We start from the raw sequence: 22,217 nt of genomic DNA, 5'->3' as shown, positions 1-22,217 counted from the left end.
TTTTTTCATACTTTCTGAAATTCTGTTTCCATCTGCTTTGCTTCTTCTTGTTCTTCCAAAAGGATTCAATTATAGTATTACTTAAAGGATAAGTTTTCTAGTTTGACCCCTTTTGCTAGTATTAAAATAAAGTAAAAATCTGTCTTGACATTGCTGCCGCGTTTCCCATATTCAAAGAGCTTCATTTCCAGGAAATGCAAAAAGGGCTGCCAGCCTCCAAGGGGGTCCCTGTTTGAATCTTCTTTTTTGTCTGCTTGATAAAGCAGAAGGCCAAGCACCCGAGATCTGGTTTTCAAGAGTATATCAGCATCGATCAATAGTCTGAATTTGATTTCAGAATGGCAAGTGATGATCAGATCATCAAGGTTGTCGGGGATCGATTCTGTGTCCCTTACACGATGGAGCTCCTTGTCAAGAGGAAAATACAATCGTTTTCAAATGCACACTACGATGTGTTTGATGCAACCGGGAACGTTCTCCTTCAAGTCGATGGCGGTGTCTGGAACTTCCAGAGGAAAAGGGTCATGAAGGATCCTGCTGGTTTGCCTGTCATTACCATGCGCGAAAAGGTATGCAAACATTTTGCCCTCAGAAAGGAACCATTATCCTGGATGGTAAAACTGATAGCAGTTTCTGGAAATCCAGCAGGCATTATCCTGGAAACAGCAATGGGTAGTTCATCAAGGTGAAAGCTCGGAAAAGGACCATTTTATCTGCTGCGTGCAACGATCCAATGCTCTCCAGATCAAAAACAAGCTTGATGTTTGCTTAGCAAGCAGCTATAAGGACGATGGCCGCGATTTTCGTGTAACTGGAAGTTTTGCTTCCCTTTCTTTCAAAGTTCGGAGAGGCAATTCAATCATTGCAGAGGTATACCAAGCTCTTTCCATGTGTTTGATTTGGGATTAGCAGCAGAATTTCTTTAGATTTCCTGACAATGTTGGACAAATATAAACCAATGTGATATTTCTTCTTTTGTTTCCTTTTTCTTAATTTCTTTGATCCAATGTCATATGAATATACAGGTTAGCCACAATTTCACATGGGGGAGCTGCAAGGGCAAAGAAAGTTTCAAGGTGAAAGTGTATCCAGAGGTGGACTATGCCTTCATTGTAGCTTTGGTGGTAATTATGCACGAGAATGACAATGCATAATACTTCAGTCTAAAGCCTTTGGTTTTTTTCCTCCAAGGCTTGTATGAATTATCTTCTGCTGTAATGAATCCCAGAGCAGCACACTTCCCTTGCACATGCACACCCCCACAAGGGAGATCAAACTTAGATTGAAGTGTATAATATTCCTGACCTGTTACACAAATCTAGGATTCAATTTTTTTGCTTCTTTGTTTGTCATTTGCCCTAATGTCAGTCATTTGGGTTGGATCTTTTGTTTTACTCATGAACTGTGACTCATTTGATGTCTGGAAAGTCTCAACAGGCTAACACCTAGGACTTAGCAATTTGGGCTGGATGTTCAATCGGCCTATGCAAAACATCTTAAAACAGGTTGGCTTTCCCATTGAAAACCTTGCTTAGAAACATGGATGGAACTGATTCATCTCGACTTTCTTGAACTATGCATTCTTGCCAATCCCGTCCAGCTCGTGTCCACATATGGAAGCAACACTTTGATGCAGAATAAGCATACAGGGACCAGGATTACAATATCTGATACCTTTTTATCAAATTCCATCAATAAAGTGCAAGGGTAACTTGTAAACCTAACAATTCGTATCATGTAAAAAAATATGAAAAGGACAAGATTAATTAAACGAATCAAAATTCTAAACATGTATGCAGTATAACTTTGATGCAGAAGCATCAGGGACCAGCATCACAATATCTGATACTCCCATTACCAAAGTTCATAAACAAAATCCTATCCACCATGATACTGATATCTACAGAACATATACATGGGCCTTGGTCCATTAGGCAATTGCCTTGTCAAGATTAACCCATTTACCGGGTGCACTGAGGTTGCCATTTTCAATCAATCAATCTAAACCAGGACCCATAAATGAAAGCGATTGGCTAAAGAATCTTTCTTTCTACCGTTTGATTAGTTCTAGACTTTCCAGCAGCAACAGTTCTGACCACAAGCAATATATACAATATGGATTGGATTTTAACCTCTTTCGGGCTACTGTGTTCCCTTTGAAATCAGCAAGCAAAAAATGGCAGACGCATTCCTTGGGGGCCAATGGAACAGTGAAAATGGAAGGATATATACTTTTCAGTGGGCACAAAACAGCATTTGCAATTTCTGGTTTGGCACCAGAGAACAAGTTCTCAGTTTGGTGCTTAATATGAACATTCTCAACTTGGGCTTTTGTCAGATTCTTTTCCATGCACTTGGATTCAATCAAGCTACTGTCGTATTGAACCCTTTTTGTTCCCACTTTCTCTCTGTCTCTCTTCCTGGTCTATGGCTTCATGCTGTGCAACTCATGGAAAATGTCTGAACTTTTCCAATGGTTGTAACTTGTTTCAGGGTTTCAGGAATATGATATTGAAAACATTTCCAACACGTTGTCTTCACTACTGTCAAAACATGTACAATTTGTCAATTAAAAAAAAATACGAGGAATTCGGGTTCTGTTCTTCCCCATTTTTTAAGGTTTAGTCATTCAAACACTCAACCTCAAGTTGGACTACTTCAACTCTCATACATAATTTCGAAGACAAGTAGTCGATATAAAAAAACTATTTCCAATATTTGCTCCAACTTTTCCCTTAACCTGTCTTGTAAGTAAATGCTAACTTCTTAACATTACAGCCATGAATGACAAGGATTTGCAACATGTTCCAAAATTAATCCAACCACGGTATAAGGTTTAATCAATTTCCGTGTAGATGTAAGAGAATAACTAATCAAGAAAATTTTATAGCTAATTCCATAGAAAATGACAGATTAAATATGGCAGATGATTCGTAGAAAATGACATGATAAGATTAGGATGGAAATTAGATGCAAAGAAACAACAAAATATCCTCCTTTTATTCTAACAATACACCATTTTTGTGCCTGTCCTTGTTCTTACGATAGTCCATAATTTCCCCATTAATTTGTTCAACAAAAGTGGAAGGAAGGAACCCAAATATGAAGTGATTGAACAGGTCCTCAAAAAATCTCAAATCATAGTCTAATTGCTACAAAATTTTATATTCTTGATCGGGTATATGAGCATTTAGTGATCCTCACCACTTATATATTCCCTTCCATACTAGTCTTCAAGCTCTTCATTTCACTCCTATCAAAACAATTATATAAAATATATATTCCGTTCGTCTTTGAATATATATTTTTTTCTTTATTTTTCACAAAAATGAAGATAAAAACTTTGATTTTGATATATTTTATATTAAAATTTGTTAATATTTTTATAATACAAATGTTCGATGTTTTTTAACAAAGAAAAAATAGATAAAGAAAATGAGACAAAAGGAGTGTATTATATTAAATTTAATTAAAACACAGATGATTCTTCCTTTTGTACCTACTTGTTTTCTGTCTTCTTTTACATGACAAAGGTTTTAATTAATCCTTAAATTTAAGAAAGAAATCAATAGTAGGTGATGAGGGGGAAAGACAAGGCATATTTGGGGTATAAACTTTAGGAAATGCAGATACAGCATATATGGGGGAATCATATGCTTTATTTTATATTATTTCTTTATGCATGGTTTGTTCCTGGGGACAACCATCAGCTTGGGCCAGCATTCCCCACCTTCTTCTGCAGAGTTTTCATTTCCTGTTTCTTTTTGCTTTGGTTGATATAGACATGTGAAATTTGGGACACAACAAGTTCAAGGAATCTTTCACTGATAATAGAATAAGTTCCAAATTTAGATCCTGGAAAACCATTGAATTGTTGATTAGCCGGCTTTCCCAATCGAGCTTCATTGTTTCCTTGTTTTCCTCTCTTGAATTAAATTAAATACAACTAAGCCAAGAAAAGGTCAACAATATACCACAACTTGATCATTATTCTTCTCAACCTCAGTCAGGTACCCATCAATTGAAAATAACAACAACAAAAGAATGCAATAATTAAACCCGAAAAAACAAAAAAAACTTAAAATGAGACGGTAATGAGTACTTTATAATTAAATATTTTACATTATACGACTCGATTAAGATTAGATTTTTTTTTTTGAGTATACTATTATAATAAATAATTTTTTAAGCATATGGGGTTTTGGGTTTCTTTAAACAACGGGAAGAGAAAAGAAAATTGGACATCTCAATCTCCATTGCCAATATCAAATTGAAAATTGGATGTGCCATTTAAAAAATTGAGAGTTGAAGTTCTTGATGATAGAATGGGATATATTCATATTTCATTCCTTTCGGCATATGCTTGTGGTATTGAATATTATTCATGGGATATTATCACATCAAGTTCTTAGATAGCTCTCATTGATCTTATCTGATCTGTTTTGTTGCCTATCATGTGACATTAACTATTTCTTTTTGTTGTATAAACTAATAATTATAAAATTTTAAATCAAATAAAAAAATTAATTTTCTTTACATATATATATGATAATAAAATCTAATGCTTTTAGTTAAAATAGGTTAGTCAATGTACAAATTGTTGAGAAATTTAACTTTTATTTGGTGAAGAAGGTTGAGAAATGTATCAAGAAATGTTGGGTTTTAATTATAAGTCATTAAAAATTGATTTATATAAGTAAAGAAATGTTGAATTCGTGGGAGACATTCTGCAATTGTTTCAAGAGATTCTCTGAGGTTCATGCAATCAGACAGAGAGCAGAGTATCGAGCTGCTATATGTCACCATGGCCACTCATTTTCATGTTATCACAAATTAGTCTGAAAAAAAATTCAGACAACAGTCCAAAGTTGCATGATTAGATCGCAAGGTTCAGCTCCTTTGCCATCAAAGCCAATGCATGCAACGATGAGCTGTTAGAGATATGCATCATCGTACACGTGTCTTTACATCATCTCCACCAGCACCACATGATTAGAAAATGCCAAGACAGACAAAAGTGCCGACTGCTCTCTGCCCCCTGTTTCCTTGGGGAGAATGATCCATCTATCTCGAAGTAAAGTAAATTCTCTCTCTTTCCCACGTGCGTTTTGCTTTGGGTTTTCCTCACTGGAAACCCTTTTCTTTGTGGGAGGGGAGGTAGCTGAGGCCGGGGAGTGCGGTGGGCGGTGGGGGTTGGGGTGGCTCGGAAGTCAAAACTTAACTACAAGATGGAAAAGCCTATGGTTGAAATGCAGTGATGACCTTTATAGCAAAAAACACTTTTGTCAATGCATAATTACATGCAAATAAGCAATCTCATTTCAATATCTGATAACATGCCCCTTTGATTGATCAGATGAAAATGGTTACTACATGTAATTAATAAGCAAGAACTCTTTTCTTTACCCATGTTGATATCACTAGGCCGTATTTATTGCTTGCACTATAGTAGGTAGTTATTGCTGCCAAATTGGTCTTTCACATCAAATAGTTAACTGGTTTTTGTCAACAATATGAGCAAATTGGATTCTGCTAGAGAGGAAATGTAGAGGTTTATCTGGTAGGTAGGAAATGTAGAGTCAAAGATTTAGACTTTTTTACAGCTTGTTTACAATAATAGCCTCTTAAAAGGCCAAAACCCTATGCAAAATAGGCCAGCAACAGAAGAGTCTAGAACTCCAAGTCCCACCTTATCCCTTATGAATTCGTTGAATTTGTTGCTTCTTGTTGGAAAACTCTGAGTTCAGTCAAGTAGGGTCAAGTTTAATTTTGTCATAAATTACTAATAAGACTATGATCTTATTACATTTAAAGTCTATCCATGCTTTTAAATAGTTACTGTTGTTGATTTATACATCAATAAATTAACCGTTACCAAATTTAATCCTGACTGCATGTTAAGTGATGTGATTAACCTAATTTATGAATAGGTCAAACTTAATTTTGATATCATGCAAATCATGTGCTTTAACAGTCACCATTGTTGAATTTTCTTTTTCCTCAAAGTATGCAAGTAAGTAAGGGGAAAAGTAAGAAAATGAGAGTAGCACACTTTTATTCCACAACTGGTACACCTTACAACAAAGAGAGTAGGATGGGAACAACTAGGTCTTCCCATGTGGGATCCACAGATCTCCAAACACTCTGGCAAATACATTCGGAAAAAAAAAAAAGAGAGAACAAAATACAAATTCACACTCTCCAACAACAAAACAAATAAAGGAACAGATAACACGACTAAAGTAAAACTTGGTGGAATGTGGAAACAGACGGGACACCTTAAGGAACTCACATCTCTGTGTCTGAACAGTACTTCAGCCCATCCGCAAGTAGGACACCAGTAAGGACCTGACACGCACGCACCCTCCTGTTTCTTTTATTTATTGTATAATTGTATGTGCCCTACTCAGGGCTGCGCCTGATCACAGAGGGAGGGTATTGGAAATGACTAAATTGCCAGGACGAGACCCGGCACAGACTTTCCAACCCGGTTGGAAAAGCTGCTCTCCCAGACGGAAGGGCAATGCACAGGGGTTATCTCGGCCGTTGATGAAGGAGCAGAAGGAGAGGATGGTGATGATGGTGACGGTGGAGATTGGTGTGAGTTTCCAAGGCGGGTGACAGTGAGAGAAGTGTTGAAGTACTCCCTCACTTGGGTGATTATCCCATCAGTAACAGTCCAGGCGTGAACCCAGGAGATTGAGCGGCTGTGATCACAGCCTTCAACGATGACGGTGGACCCAAAGGTGGTGACAGAAAGAGGATCAACCTCGAAATGGAAAGAGTCGTCTGATGAAGCTCCAGTGAGAAGGCGCATCATAAACTGGTGGGTGGGAGGGCCATGGAACCACCACTCAAGGTCAGGAGCAAGGATTTGGTGAACAGTCTCGACGTCTCGAGTCTTTAAGGCCTCATAGAAGGCAAGAACCACCTCTTGGTTCTTGTTGGTTTCCTCCAGAATTTTTTCCTGTGTGTTAGCCAGTTCTTGAAAGAGAACGCCTGGAAAGCTAGAAAGCAAAGAAAGCAAGGAAAGAACAAGAAACGATGGTTTCTGAGAGAGAGGTTTCTTGAGGCAGAAATTGGAGAGGGAAAAACCAGAAGGAACTGGTGAAGGCCTTATGTGAGGATGAGACGCGGCTTTATAGAGGAAGTCATCAACCTGGCTTTGATTCTCTACATCCAATTCTATCTCTCAGTGTCAACTTTAAGCCAATCCTGTTGATGAAGGTATGGGCTTTTCAGTCGTTCTGATAAAATTTTAGGGGTATTTGGAAGTGAGAAAGTAGATGAAGTGTAGGTGTTGGGCTACGTGGCAGGATTTCAGTGCCCATATGGATGAGTGGGGCCCAATTGAGGATGCATATCAGTTTCTTTCCTACCAGGCTAGGTGGGGGTGAGGACAGGTGAGCAGTCAGGAATTCTGGTCAAGCCAACTCTTTTGACCCCAGTTAAATAGTAGTTAATTGCTCGATTAAAGAACTTTTAATTTCCTAATTACCCTTTGTTAAGTTATGGATTTGGGCTAACAAAAGGGTGAAAGTTTGTTCTAATCTCTTAAGTTATCAACGTTGGGGTGATAAGCAGCTGCCATGCTCAAACTCAATGGAATTTATTGGTTTGTTCTTTTCATTAATGTTATGTCTACTTTTGGAAAACTCTTACAAACCCAATTGGATTTTCCTTCCTTTGATCTTATGACACAGAAAATTAGTCATATGCCTCCTAGTGAAGATATTCATATGCTGTGCTTTTGTAGATCAAAGTTGAAAGTGAAAAGGGGGGGGGGGGGTGGGGGGGCGGTGGTTGAACTTTACAGCAGATGAGAGAGAACAATGGCAAAGAATGATTCCATTGTTTCACTTGAAAGCATTGCTTTGTTTTTCTTGCATCTAAAGGATCAGTGAAATAACTTATAACATAGGGAAGTTCCTTTCATTTCACATCAACTGGTTTTCCATCAGGATTCAACCAGTCCTTTTTTCTTTTCTTTTCTCACTTCATCATCCTACCTCTTCTCTTAAACCATTTGTAACAGGTGAAAAGATTTTTTGTTCATGGTGGTCATCTTATCTGAAACAATTTCTTTTCATTTATTAGCAACCGGGGAAGAATAGAAATTGAAGACCATCAGTTACTATTCAATGGCTGTTTACAGTGCAGGTCACATTTGAATGTCACATCTAGAAATCAAACATTAGGCCCCAGTCCTACGAAGACCAGGACAAAGTGAGTTTTGTCTTGTACAATAAAAGAACAATGGAGGGTAAACCAGGCCCTTGGTAAATAATAGTTGGTGCTGGTTTGGAGACAGGCCATCCTCATCTATCATCATTGTACTAAAAAGGGTCCCCTCTCCTTTGGCCATTTGATCAAAGATCAAACGCCTCTCACAGTCCACAAGTTGTCAAGTTCGACATGGTCCTAAGTTGTCCCTTACGCCAATCACATCCGCAGGAACAGGATTAAGGTTGAAAACTTGGAAAAAGTGCAGGCCAGGCTCCAACAGCTTTGCAGAAAAACACTAGCTAGAGTGGAAACGATGGTAATGTTTTTGGAAGTTAAAAAATTGAAATGACGGGCTTCCAAGTTGAGCAGTGGAAGTGGATCAGGATACCAATTTTGTCAATTTCCCTTATAGCTAGCTGTTGTTGGAGAAAAAGATAGAACATTAAAGGAAGTGATCAGTATGCCACAATTAAGTTACCATGTTATGTCAGGATCACGGAGGGCTAGCTGGATATAGATACTTCAATTTCAAGGAGCTACACTTCCCATGGAAATCAAATCAGTGGGCTCTTGCCTGTAACGAATCATGTTTACAGAATTGGTGTCAGCTAAGGGAAAAGATGTGTGTTTTTGAGCTGGCAAAGGGTTAATTTTGGATAAAATCCAATCCAGTACCCTCAACAGCTTTTTCATTCTTTTTCCCTTGATTTTGATGGAGAGCCATGAGGATGCTATGGTATTAACTCAAGTTTCAGTAGTACCCTGAACTACCTAAATCAGGTAGGTACCATAGACTGCTGCTGCCCCATTTATTGTATCAGTAGTTCAGTACCCAGCTAGTGAGAAAAAATTGTCAACTCATAAAGATTTCAACCACTCAATTAATCCCATCCTATGATGTAAAAGTTAGGCAGAAATCTATCAAACCAACTTTCCAGAACAGAAGTCAATTTCAATCTGAATAGTTGAATCGCTTTGTCCATAGTTTTATTCACTCATCAAAAATGATTTACACATAGGATTCTACTTTACATATTGGCAAAAACAATGCTTGCACACAAGTAAATGATTTTGAAATTCAATCTGCATTGAAAGCTTTTTGGATAAGCTGATCCCCTTGTCGTGATAAAGTTTCCCCACTTCCCACTTAGGAAACTGGACCTGCTTCCAACCATTAATGATGGTTAAGCACTAAGTATCATCAATAGATCAGTTAAACCCTTTTTATCAGCTTCCAACCGTCCTACCATTCAAACCAATGAACATTGACATTGATAAACTATTGCATCAACCTAAGCTTTTTGAAATGATCTTAATAAAATAGTCCCCACAAACCCTTTGCAGAGGCTACTAAGTCATGGCCAGAAAAGGAATTTATGTTGAATCCCCAGATTTGACAATCGTATGCAAGTCCGAGGCCATCTTTCTTTCCTTAAAAGGGCAAAAAAGCCTTAGGGGTAATGGCTTTTCGGGGATGCTTTGGGGCCTGAGGCCATCTTTCTGCATCTGCCATTACCAACTCATAAATCTTTTAACTCGGCTGATATAATCTTCATCAGTCTGTCTTGCCAAATTGTGCCACATAGCAAACCAACTTCTCCTTTTCCACCGTCCGTTTCTTACACAAACCTTTGTAGAATGTCGCTTTCCTTTGGAAAGACAGAGCAGAAAGAAACCGAAAGGCAAATGCAAATGACTCAACCTAAATTGTCTGTCAGTGATCAAGGAACAGGGTTAATATAATATATGATGTAATCATAATATTGTCCCACTAAGGTCACTGACGAGAAAAGATATGGTTGTTTCATAAAGAATGGGGCCTCCTACACGACATGGCGCTGATTTCCAATATGAAACTGTTTGTGACTTCAGTCTTGAATTCTTTGATAAACAGGTCTGGTAGAATACAACTGAGTTGTGTCAGCTACAAGAATTCTTTTGGAGCTGATTTTTCTTTTTCCCTTTTCCCTTTTCCTTCCTCCCACTCAGTTCCCTGGATGCATTACGTAAGTAAAATTGCATCCTTTTTTTTTTATCTTTTCAACCACCCCACCATGGTGCCCAAACTCAAGATAAAACCAAAATCTTTCCCGAAGGAGAAAGTTGCATCATGTCACGGTTAGATCATTAGATCAATTCTTTCTTTTATTGAATCAGGAAGCAGACTTTTTTATAAAGTTTTGAGTGCAGAATAAGTATGCGCTTTCGATTGTAACCTCTGCCTCATTCGGTACTATATTTCAGAATATAAATTCTTTTTCTGGCCAAGAGAACATGGTGGTGGAACAAAAACTGGTGGTGCAACAAGCTGGCACTGCTTTGCTTGGCATATAGACAGCTTTAATATGCTGGCCATGACTATGACCTGTCCGAGAAACTAATCTATCAGTACCAAAATGACAAGAAGACCTACCTCGTAAGCATTTGATATAAACAGAACTACTGTCATGAACACTTTATGACCAGTGACGGGATCAAGATTTTACATTTAGGGGAAATGAAAAATTGAAAACAATGTTTATAAATTAAATAATCATATTAGAAACTCAATGTTTGATAATAATATAATATAGCTTAGACAAAAAAAAATTCATATGAAAATTATATAAATAAATCTTGAAATTATTCAAAGGAATCAATCTTAGTAATTTACTTAAAAGAATTAACTAGTGCAATCATAAATAATTTAATAATGACAATAATTTCAGTTTCTAAATAAACTTGACAACAAGCAAATATTAACAAATATAATAAAAAAAATCTCAATGGGAAGCAATCCCTTAAAAAATATTAAAAACTATCAATAAATAATTCAATTAAGAAGCAATTCTTTAAAATTAATCACAAAAATTAAATACAATATTAATAAACAATTCAATGAGGAAGCAATTCCTGAATGAAAAACTTAATTGTTCACAATAATATAAGCAAAAAAAATGCATAACTAATTTGTTGGAAAACAATCAAATAATCCTTAAATAAATAAGAAATAACTAACCTTAGGAGTTTAATCGAATTGCTTTTAACAAAATATAGCTAAGACGGTAAATCCTAAATCAAAATCATCAAGTAAAAATTATTAAATAAAAAAATTTAAAGTTGAAAATGTTAAAAATAGAATAAGTAAATAAACCAATCTTACCAATTATCAATTATCATGACATGAAAATTAAGCTATTAACTAAAAGTTTTCTACGCAAAAAACGCTGACAAGCAAAAAAGTGTAAATTTTTTTTTTTTTTTGTTTCTACAATATTTGGTAAATAGAAAAGAGAGAAAGTAGGGGTGAGCAATGGGTGGATTGAGTAATTTGGTCCACTATACCTAAGGATCAAATGGACCAATTATTTTTAAAAAAATCAACTAAAACCAACAAAATATAAAAGAAGACCAAACTGATCAAACATAAAATTAATTTGGTTGGTTCGGTTTTGGACCAATGGATCGAACATATAATTATAAAACAGTAAAATATTAAGAAATGAGAGAGTATATAACATGTACTATTGACAGATTAAGATAAACACTTGTACAATATAAGGTAACCGTATAATATAAAGATCCTATCAATATAAAATAGTTACTAATTTTTAATAATATATCTTTTATATGTAAAATGAATGACTAAAGGTTGTCAAATTTAGTTGATTTATTTGTTTAATGATGACTATGTGCTATGTACATTAAGAAATGAATAAATCTTCTTAAGTTTTTTATTTTGTTCAATGATTTTGATGAATATTTATTAGAATTTAAACATTCGTATACAAAAGAGATGTGTAAATATTATGGATTCAGGTTCATGCAGAATAAGAGGATATAAACAGAAAATAATATTAAATTGTAATTAATAAATATTAAATGAATCTATATTCTAAACATTAAAAATTAAAAATTATTGTTTTCAAGTATTTTTTTACTGAAATAAAAAAAACCCTTCAAATGTAAAAAAAACAACGCAGATTAGACATAAGACGTAAAAAAAATTAATTCAATTGAAAATGACAACCAATTGACTCAATTAGTTATTCTATTTAAAATAAAATTTATCCAAAAAATACGATAATCCTATCAAAGATTATTAGATGTATAATAAACTATTAAGAAATGAGAAAGCATATAATCTATACTATTAGCAGATTAAAATAAACAATTGTAGAATATAAGGCAATAGTATAATATAAAGATTCTATCAATATAAAATAGTTAGTAATTTCTAATATTATATGTTTTTTATATATAAAATGAATTACTAAGGGTTATTAAATTCAATTGATTTATTTATTCAATGATGATTGTATGCCATGTATATTGCGAAATGAGTAGACTTTTTTAACTCTTTTATTTTGTTAAATGAATTGGATGGATGTTTATTAGAATTTAAACATTTATGTACAAAAGAGATATCTATATATTATAGATTCAGGTTGATGTAGAATAAGAGAATATAGACGAAAAATAATATTAAATTGCAATTGATAAATATTAAATGAATATATCTTATAAGCATTAAAAGTTAGAAATTATTGTTTTCAAATATTTTTTACTAAAATAAATAAAAATAAAAAAGAAAAAAAACCTTCAAATGTAAAAAACAATGTAGTTTTGACATAAGGTGTAAAAAAAATTAATTTAATTCAAAATGACAAATGTCAATCAATTGATCCAATCAATTATCCTACTTTTATATAATGAATTGGATGGATATTTATTAAAATTTAAACATTTAAGTATAAAAGAGATATCTATATACTATAAATTCAGGTTCATGAAGAATAAGAGAATATAGATAAAAATAATATTAAATTATAATTAAGAAATATTAAATAAATCTATATTCTAAGAATTAAAAGTTAAAAATTATTATTTTTAAGTATTTTTTATTAAAATAAATAAAAATAAAAAACATAAAAAAAACCCTTCAAATGTCAAAAACAACTTATCTTTGACATAATGTGTAAAAAAATTAATTCAATAGAAACCTAAAGGTCAAAAAAATAAAAAGGAGTTCTAATTGAATAACACTTGTCATTCAATTGAAGACTCAATTGAAAAAAATTGAAACATCCTACTTTTATATATATTATAGATATATATTTATAAAATTTTATATTACGAAACATAACTAAAATAAAATAATTATAACATATTAATATGTAAGATGTTTACTATCATATATTATAATATTAGCATAAGTTATATTATTTAAAATATATAACTCATAATTTCATATTAATATAGATTTGTAAATAAATATATATAACTAATATTAAATTGTTATGATTATGATTTGTATATGTACATATAATATTTTAATATATTTTAAGTATATTATTAATTAAGTTTACTATCAATTCTTCTTAATATATATAAAAAATATTACATATATTAAAAAATATATATATATAAATGTATAAATATATAAAAAAACTAATTGATTTTTTAGGTGAATTGGTTAAAAAATTTTAAAATTGAGAACCGACAAAAAAACAAATTAGACCTAACATTTTGGACCAATTGATTCAATGGACCAATTAAACCTAATTGTTTTACTCAAATCACATTTAATTTGGGTGGAAAATTGATCTAGATTGGTTTTGCTCACTTCTAAGAGCAAGTAATGGTTGTGAGGTTTTGGATAAACAGATTTTGAAAATAATTCTATTGTACTTGGTTTTATTATTATTTTTTTAAAAAAATATAATTAATTTTATTTTAGCCCTATTTAAAATTAATTATTGATTAATTATTATGTGATATTTCACTAAACAAAAAATTAATACGGGAGTAAAATTATACACTTCATAAAAATATATATATATATAAAAAATTTAAACTTTTTGTAGAGACGAAATTATAAAATTTACAGAAGACAAAGACAAGTTATAAAAATTTAAAAATTATTAGAGGGGTGAATTTATTAAATTCTTTAAAATTACAAATAAATTATAAAAATTTAAAAATTATTGAGGGGGGCCCACTGCCCCCCCTCCCCCCACCCCTCCCCTACGCCTCTGCTAATGGCGCCCTTGTCACCATCTGACCAGCTAACCACTCCATCGCCAGAAGAAAATTGATCGTTCTCTCTTTCTCTCTCAGCACAGTATCATGTGTTTCCATGACCGCACTGATGCATATGTGCGTGTGGGTGCCGGTTTCTCTACGCGTAAACCAATATAAATTTGATGTGAAATGTCTCCTTATAATATCTAATTAATGATTAAGGCATTAAACTAATCAAACGAAGCAATTGTTTAATATGAAAATGGAAATGTTTATATGTCAGCGGCATGGTGCTTCACTAGACAATAACAATTGCTTTTGCTGACACAAGACACACACACAAAACCTCGTAGTTAATTTTGTATTCTTGAGTATATTTTCATTGTTGGAAGTAGCAGGTTTGTTCCGGCCAAAACAACGAAGGAGCAGGTATGTCCCTAAGAATTTGAAGTCGCCTACTCAAATCCTTATCTGCTTAGCTTCATATAGGGTCGTTTTGGACAGATCGACAGTAAAGAACAATCAGCAGATATGATGGAACTAAACCACAGAAACAGTAAACCATACTATATTTCCATGGCCTTCACATTCAACCATCTTTTCCACCTAGTAACAATCAGGTTCAGATAATGAAAAGTAGGCCTAGATAGCTTTCAGTCAAATCCCAACTTCTTCCTGTTGTGTGTTAGTGCTTCAGAGAAAATCTATTGAATATTCTGTGTCTGAAGATAGCAAAGGATCATCAAAATTATCTGATATTTCTCTAGGCTACTCAGCTTGAGTTTCGTTTGGGAACTCATCATGCACAAAATCTTCACACACTAAAAAGGTGGTACTGAACAGATCAATATGAGGATGAATAAAACAAAAGAACAATAAGATGCACAGATCTGTATAAAGTTTCATAGAATTTGAACATTGCCCTTTAAGATAGATTGCTTCAAAAAGCTAATGCTGAGGGTAGACATTAAGTTGCAGTCTGAATTGTGAACAAAAATTGCAATATCATCTGAAAACTAATGCTGCTGAGAAAGAGATAACTCCAGAATAACGGTGTTGTACTCCTGAATGTAAATTTTACATAGGTTCATCCAAAAAGGAAAAGAAATGAGAAAGTATGAGAAAATGTGAAATTATATAATCCATTTTCAATGCTCTCAAAAACATCCGTCTACATGAACATCAATTCATCATACAATGACAATGATGCATGAAAACTTCTGCAAATTATGTTGCCTCTCTCTGTATCAATGATAGACCGGGTGGAATCATAGTTTCATCTTTACCACTTACAAACGACTCTTCTTTCACCATAGAAAGCTGCCGTTCTGGACTATAATATTCCTTTGAAACTATTCTAGAACTTGAAGAACTGGCTGAAAATCTCCTGGATGGGCTAGAATTGTATCCAGGTGAAGAACTAGGGCTAGGACTAAATTGCCCAATCCCATCTTCACGAGGTGAAGGTGATATCAGCTGCTGGCTACCATTGTCCATTTGCTTTTCTATAAACTAATCTTCTACAATATCATAAGAATTCCAAGTGCGTGCTGCCTAAGCAAGAGCACACCAACAACAGAATAGCCAGAGTGTGCAATCATTAACTGCTGGTTGACCAAAGCAGAAGCTACAAGCTGGCAAATTTAATCTCTTTCTCATTTGAATCCTCCAGAAGCCACCATATAGCAAACCAAACATACAAAGAACAATTCCAGTAACACTAAGAGCCTCTCTGACAGTCTCATTATCAATATTCACAGCAGCCAAGTTGAAAACCCAGAAAGGAGCCATACAAAACAGGAGAAAAGTTGCAATTTGTACATACATGTTCCCAATCCCAAGTCTCTCCATATTCCACCCAAAGACACAAAAGCTACAAAAAGAAGAAAGATAAGCTAGAGAAATATCATCCCAAAAGTCAAGTATCCCTCCATTCCAGAGTGGTCTACTCTAAACAATTCTTTCTTCACCTCCAGACGCAAATGAATATCTCTTCTCCAATGATTGTCGCCTTTACTGCTCTGGCCTCCTAATTTCACCAGTATCAATCTGCTTCTTTGCTTCCTCATTCATTTCAGAACCATAATCCTTCCCAAGAGGGCTAACAATGGTGTAAACACCAGCCATCGCCCGTGCAGCTATTGCAACTGATACACATATTCCAACTCCAATGGCAGGTCGCTCAGATCTCCTGAATCCTAAGTTCAGACCACAAAGGGCATACTGAGCAAAACAGTTAATATGGAGTAGCACTCCATATTAAAATTTAATAAGATATAAGTTTTTTTTTTTTAACGTGATAAAGTAATTTGACTCCAATTAAAATAAAACTACTCTATTTTCTAAAAAGTCCTTAATATACAACTATTTTATTATAAACTTAAATATTTTATAAGTAATTTCAATAAAATATATTTTTCAAACATAGGATTTTGCAAACATACTAATGTAATCGTATTTTTGGGTTGGGTATTACATCCTCCTAATGACAATCAGGTTCAGATGATGAAAAGTTAGTCTAGATAGCTTTCTCAATCAAATTTTTAACTTCTCCCCGTAGTGTGTTAATACTTCAAAGAAAATCTTTTCCATATTCTCTGTCTGAAGATAGCAAAGGGTCATCAAAATTATCTGATATTTCTCTAAGCCACTCAGCTTGAGTTTCATTTGGAAACTCATCATGGACAAATCTTTACAAACTAAAAAGGTGGTACTGAACAATTGTCTAGGTAGTGTAAATGGTCATCTCTCTCATCATCCTTGAGTATAGCAATAAGCTTAGCTCTATTAATTTGTCTTTGTCTCCAACAAAATTAGCTGTCTGCGACCTCATTACCAGTGATACGACACTCCCAAGAATAATAGCAAATTGTTGACAATTATAGCACTTAAAATTAGATTTATCATACATTCTCTCATTTGTTGTCAGGAACGGTGAAGAAAGGAAAGGATGCAGCATGCTTGGTTATGGTGTTAGATGAATTCAATCTCTGCATCTTTTAAGCCTTTCCTAATCTTACAACCAAACTATTATTGTGAGTTGATTTTCCATTCAAACTTGGAAGACTGAAGCAAGTGTGATTGAATTTTCCTTGCTGCCCTTTAAATTCTGTTTCGTAACGATCAGGGGAGGTTAAATTGATGTTTTCCAAGAAAGCTGGGTGGGGGATGCCAATCTTGTGGAAGTTTTGGCGATAAGGGAGGCCGCGACCATCTTTGCAGCTTCCTTATGAGCAAATTCATTGAACCTTATCATTGAGAGCGACTCTAGAAACGCCATCACTTGGATCAACAAACCGGAGGCTGCCCCTTGGAGACTTCGACATTTGATATTTCAAATCATTGCACTCTGGAACTTGGGCTTTTGTCTTTCTTGATTTTCTTGATGTGAAATGATCGTGTGAATAGCTTAGTGCATGATTACGGTGTCACTTGGTAACTTACAATTGTATAGATTTTGAGGCTGCAGGTTGTTATGAATCCTGGTTTCTTCTTAGGTTCTGCTGTTGGCTACCTTTTTGTAAGCCATGCTAAGCAGTAACTCGGCTGCTCCCCGTGCAGTTGAGTTCTGCCTTTCTTTTGTAATTTTAAAGGATTTTTCCTTCTTGAATAAATCCATCTTAATCTTCAAAAAAAAAAAAAAAATTGTCATAGGTTGTCTGAACTGCAAGTTTAGATTTGCTGCCCTTAAGTTTATGCTCTCTATGTTTTCGACTCAAGTCTTGTACTGCCAGTAAGTTTTTTGTATATGCTGTCAAGATGTCTTATGTCCTGCGCAAGCAGACAAATTCTGGATTGCTCCTTTGTTCTCTTTGGACTATTCCATATTTTCCCATGTGGATGATTAATAAAATTCTTATCTTGACTGAGAACAAAAGAATAACCTCTTTCTCTTTCTTTTTGGCCACGACCATGTCCTCTTCCTCTGCCATTCACATCTTCTTCACTTTGTCAACTCCTTGGGAAGAATTTTGCAAAACCTCCCAAGCTTCGTTCGTAGAGGTTGCATTGACCACCTTCAAACACAGAGTCATCCGGACTCAGCTTTGGTGGGTGAGGACGATCGCTTGTTGATCCTTTTTTCTTATTTGTGTCAACAATATAGTTCCTTGCCTGCCATCTCTCAAATTAAGGTTATTGGCTCTAATACTACTTTGTCGGAGGAAGAGGTAATCCTCGATAAGAACTTGTTTCACTCACATCCAAATTGCCAAGTGCAAAGTGTACTTATAGGTACAATAATCGACTCTTCAAGTCTAGTTACATGACTTATAATTAATAAGACATACGTGAAGTATACTAATTCAAAATATGTAGGGAAACATATGCAAAGTACGTACCTGCTCACAATTAACTTAAAAAAAAACCAAAAGACAAATCATCTTAAACTACTAATTTCAACAAATTCATAACATAACCACAATGATGCTTGAAAATTTTTGCCAATTACGTTGCTTCATCTCTGTGTATCAATGACGGAGTGGGTGGAATCATAGTTTCATCTTTACCACTTATGGACGACTCTTCTGTCACCACAGAGAGCTGCCGGTCTGGACTATAATATTCCTTTGAAACTATTCTAGGACTTGAAGAATTGGCTGTAAATCTCGTGGATGGGCTAGAATTGTATCCAGGTGAAGAACTAGGCCCCGGACTAAATTGCCCGATCCCATCTTCACGAGGTAAAGGTGATATCAGCTGCTGGTTACCATTGTCCATTTGCTTTTTTATAAACCTATCTTCTATAATATCATAAGAATTCCCAGTGCGTACTTCCTGAGCAAGAGAACAACAACAACAGCATAGCCACAGTGTGCAATCACTAGCTGCTGGTTGACCGAAACAGAAGTTATAAGTTGGCAAATTGAATCTCTTTCTCATTTTATTCCTCCAGAAGCCACCATATAGCAAACCAAACCAGCAAAGAGCAATTCCAGTAACACCAAGAGCGTCTCTGACAATCTCATTATCAATATTCACAGCAGCCAAGCTGAAAATCAAGAGAGGAGCCGTACATAACAGGAGAAAAGTTGCAATATGTACATACATGTTCCCAAACCCGAACCTCTCCATGTTCCACCCAAACACACAAATGCTACAAAAAAGTGAAAGAAATGCTAGAGAAATATCACGCCAAAAGTCATGTATCCTTCCAGACCAGAGTGGCCTGCTCTCAACAATTCTCTCTTCATCTCGAAATGCAAATGAATATCTCTTCTCCAATGATTGTAGCCTTGACTGCTCTGGCCTCTTACTTTCACCAGCGTCAGTCCAGCACTCTGCTTCTTCATCCAATTCAATATCATAATTCCTCCCAAGAGGGCTAACATTGGAGTAAACCATAGCCATTATCGCTGCAGCTATTGAAATTGCATTACATATTCCAACTCCAATGGCAGGTCGCTCAGATCTCCTATATCCCACGTTGAGACCACAAAGGGCATACTGAGCAAAACAGTTAATGTGGAGTAGCACAACAATTACCATCATGTGTTTCCACTCATGGGGCTTATAGGTCCCGCCCTCACAGTATTTCTTTCTGAGTCGGCAAATGTCTTCTGGTTTCCATCTACACAGAAGTACAAGATGGTAAAATCGCAGAGGGAGTTGGTACAGAGACATAAGAGTAGACAGCGCATTGAGTATTTGACTGTTGACTTCAGCCCATGCATTTCTCTGGGACTTCTTAGGAAGCACTGCATTCAACATTCCAGTCATGACAAGGAACAGGATACTACCCGAGATAGCAACACCTATGATCCATACAATGAGGGCCATATTCATTGGGTCCCTATTAATCCATTGCTTAGACATTTTCATGAGAGAAACCCAATCAATTTTTTTTGCAAAAACCCCAGTCAGGCGTTCTCGAAGACGATCACCACTTGAGGAAGCCACCAACCGAGAAACCTCATCTCTCTCTTCAGCTATACGCTTGAATTTGGCAGATGCAGAACCAAATTTTAAAAACTTTATTCTATTTGGGGGAGACATAGAGCTGCTAGGGGACTTTCTTAGAGGGTTTTCATCGTTTAGAAGCACCCCTTGCGATGTTGGAATGTGAAGAGGAACTTGTCCCTTTGTTTCAGTGACATTGGATTCCTCAACTTGCTCTTTTTGACACCCATTATCACTTGAAGCCATTCTAATATCAAAGTTGAACTCCCAATCAATCCCAGAACTGTGCTGCACAGTAAGAAGCTCCTGTGAAACTCCAAGTATAATTCTAACATAGAAAACAAGATGACACACGATCTATGATTCTGCAGTTACCACCACTAAAATTGTAGGTACACAAAGGGGAAAGCAAGGAATCTGCAAAGCTAAAACAACTAAAACAAAAGACACTTTTATGAGTACCACGAAGCTATGCAAAGATCAGAGATCACCGAAGCTATAAATATTTTGACATATAGAAGTTGACCCCGGAGCATAATATCTATCCTACAATCTATATCTCTGACCTTTGACTTGCACAGTATCTATTTTTGTATCAAAATTTGTTCTTTATCATCATTAGAAGGGTTACCAGATGATGAAAAAGACACCCTGAAATTATTACAATTTCTTTTATTTGAAGGGAAAACTAGCATAAATACACTGAAAAAAAAAACAAAAATTCACCCAATGGAAAGAAAGGGAAACAGAAAAAACGAAGTCAAATGTTAATTTATACCATTGAGCAAAAAAAACTGTTAACGTATATGAGACTGACCTGACATAGAAGAAAACTATAAGCTGAAACTTAGGCTTACCTATGGACAACTGAAAATGAAATTCATGACACAGTCTTTGTCTATGATCTTTAACGAAGTCGTTATTGACTTTTGCTTCCGTCGGAGCGCATGATGTCACCTCCCAAACCTAGGGTTTCGGGATTTAATACATACCACATATTTAACGAGACTAATCCCACGATAATATCATATTAAATTATATGTAATAATTTTAAAACCTTTACAAATTTTATACTTTACAAAACCTTAAATATCTAAATGATACAATATATATATATATATATATAATCTTTTAAAAAATACAATTTTCTCATTTAGTTATCATCTCTTTGCAAACTAAAATCTAAATATTTATATCAAAACTTATAAATGTCAGAGGACATATGCTAATCTTGCTAACAAAAGCTCTTATCGAATAAGTCTAATTCCTAAATATGCAAACGTATTAAAATCTGTAAAAATGATAAAGATTATAGAGATGAGTATAATCGCCCAATAAGTAACTGATATCTTTTTAGTCGGGTTAAGTATGCTGAAAACATTTAGATCAAAATTACTAATACATAGATAGGTATCAAAATAGAATTTTGAGTAATCTCATTTAAAAACATATATTTCAAAATTTCATTTTCAAATTACAAAAGTCAATATAATTTCGTTTCAGAAAACAAAACTAACAAAATTTTGAAACTTTCAGAAAACAGAACAATATATAATTTCACACTGATTTCAAATTTTTAATTGTCTCCTATAACATGTTACAGCCACACTTAACCCCTGTGGCATAAGTCAAAAATGAAACCACAATTAACCTTGGTGGCATGAGTCAAAATCAAAACCACAATTAACCTTAGTGGCATGAATCAGAAGTATATCAGAAACAATAATTAGTTACATTGAACATATATCACAAATACCACTATTCTATAACTAGTGATGTGGTTAGGAGATTGATCTCTAATAATAAAATGCATGTCAACATGGCCAATATTTAACCCTTATTAGTAGGGTCAGAGCATAGCTATACTAGGAGACAGGACAAAACATATTTATAGATAACTCAATTTTTACAAAACGCTATATCCACTTTCTCAAAACATATCTTATGCACGTCAAAAACATATTCATTTCAAACTAAATATTTTATATTTGTATTCATGAAAACATATATGCATTGATCAAAAATCACATTCTAAAAACAAAATTGAAATCATATTTCAAAAATCAACATAGGGATCATATTTACTTATA

The 22,217-nt window shown here is 34.6% G+C and overlaps 3 protein-coding genes and 1 pseudogene across 5 annotated transcripts; 1 reads left to right on the top strand and 3 right to left on the bottom strand.

The window, feature by feature from the left end:
- The first annotated feature begins 75 nt into the window (after window positions 1-75).
- On the top strand, window positions 76-1,385 carry LOC18585772 (LURP-one-like protein (DUF567)). 2 transcript variants are annotated; one of them, XM_018128701.2, is made up of 3 exons: window positions 76-569; window positions 646-870; window positions 1,026-1,385. In XM_018128701.2, exons 1-3 carry the CDS (start codon window positions 339-341, stop codon window positions 1,152-1,154), a joined length of 585 nt encoding a protein of 194 aa, XP_017984190.1. In that variant the 5' UTR covers window positions 76-338; the 3' UTR covers window positions 1,155-1,385. The 2 variants fall into 2 exon arrangements, with proteins under 2 accessions (XP_017984190.1, XP_007008831.1); XM_007008769.3 differs by having other exon boundaries at window positions 86-569; window positions 649-870.
- Window positions 1,386-6,030: 4,645 nt separating this feature from the next.
- On the bottom strand, window positions 6,031-7,118 carry SAG20 (senescence associated gene 20). Its single transcript, XM_018128585.2, has one exon. It carries the CDS (start codon window positions 6,818-6,820, stop codon window positions 6,449-6,451), a length of 372 nt encoding a protein of 123 aa, XP_017984074.2. The 5' UTR covers window positions 6,821-7,118; the 3' UTR covers window positions 6,031-6,448.
- Window positions 7,119-15,293: 8,175 nt separating this feature from the next.
- LOC108663578 (uncharacterized) lies at window positions 15,294-17,555 on the bottom strand (annotated as a pseudogene).
- An 878-nt stretch (window positions 17,556-18,433) lies between these two features.
- Window positions 18,434-21,113, bottom strand: LOC18585770 (uncharacterized). 2 transcript variants are annotated; one of them, XM_018129423.2, is made up of 2 exons: window positions 20,985-21,113; window positions 18,434-20,410 (listed from the first exon to the last, which is right to left on the bottom strand). In XM_018129423.2, exon 2 carries the CDS (start codon window positions 20,371-20,373, stop codon window positions 18,676-18,678), a length of 1,698 nt encoding a protein of 565 aa, XP_017984912.2. In that variant the 5' UTR covers window positions 20,374-20,410; window positions 20,985-21,113; the 3' UTR covers window positions 18,434-18,675. The 2 variants fall into 2 exon arrangements, with proteins under 2 accessions (XP_017984912.2, XP_017984914.2); XM_018129425.2 differs by lacking the exon at window positions 20,985-21,113 and adding an exon at window positions 20,945-20,982.
- Between the last annotated feature and the right edge of the window lie 1,104 nt (window positions 21,114-22,217).

Source organism: Theobroma cacao, chromosome 10 (genome assembly GCF_053813885.1).
Source record: "Theobroma cacao isolate CCN51 chromosome 10, ASM5381388v1, whole genome shotgun sequence".
Classification (NCBI taxonomy): domain Eukaryota; kingdom Viridiplantae; phylum Streptophyta; class Magnoliopsida; order Malvales; family Malvaceae; genus Theobroma; species Theobroma cacao.
Note: the sequence above shows the minus strand (reverse complement) of the source record. Positions and strands in the feature narration are given on the sequence as shown.

Coding starts and splice junctions, on each gene's coding strand:
- LOC18585772 (XM_018128701.2), top strand. CDS start 339: ATGGCAAGTGATGATCAGATCATCAAGGTTGTCGGGGATCGATTCTGT. Junction 570..645: donor TCATTACCATGCGCGAAAAG/GTATGCAAACAT, acceptor CTGGAAATCCAG/CAGGCATTATCCTGGAAACA. Junction 871..1,025: donor GCAATTCAATCATTGCAGAG/GTATACCAAGCT, acceptor ATGAATATACAG/GTTAGCCACAATTTCACATG.
- SAG20 (XM_018128585.2), bottom strand. CDS start 6,820: ATGATGCGCCTTCTCACTGGAGCTTCATCAGACGACTCTTTCCATTTC.
- LOC18585770 (XM_018129423.2), bottom strand. CDS start 20,373: ATGGCTTCAAGTGATAATGGGTGTCAAAAAGAGCAAGTTGAGGAATCC.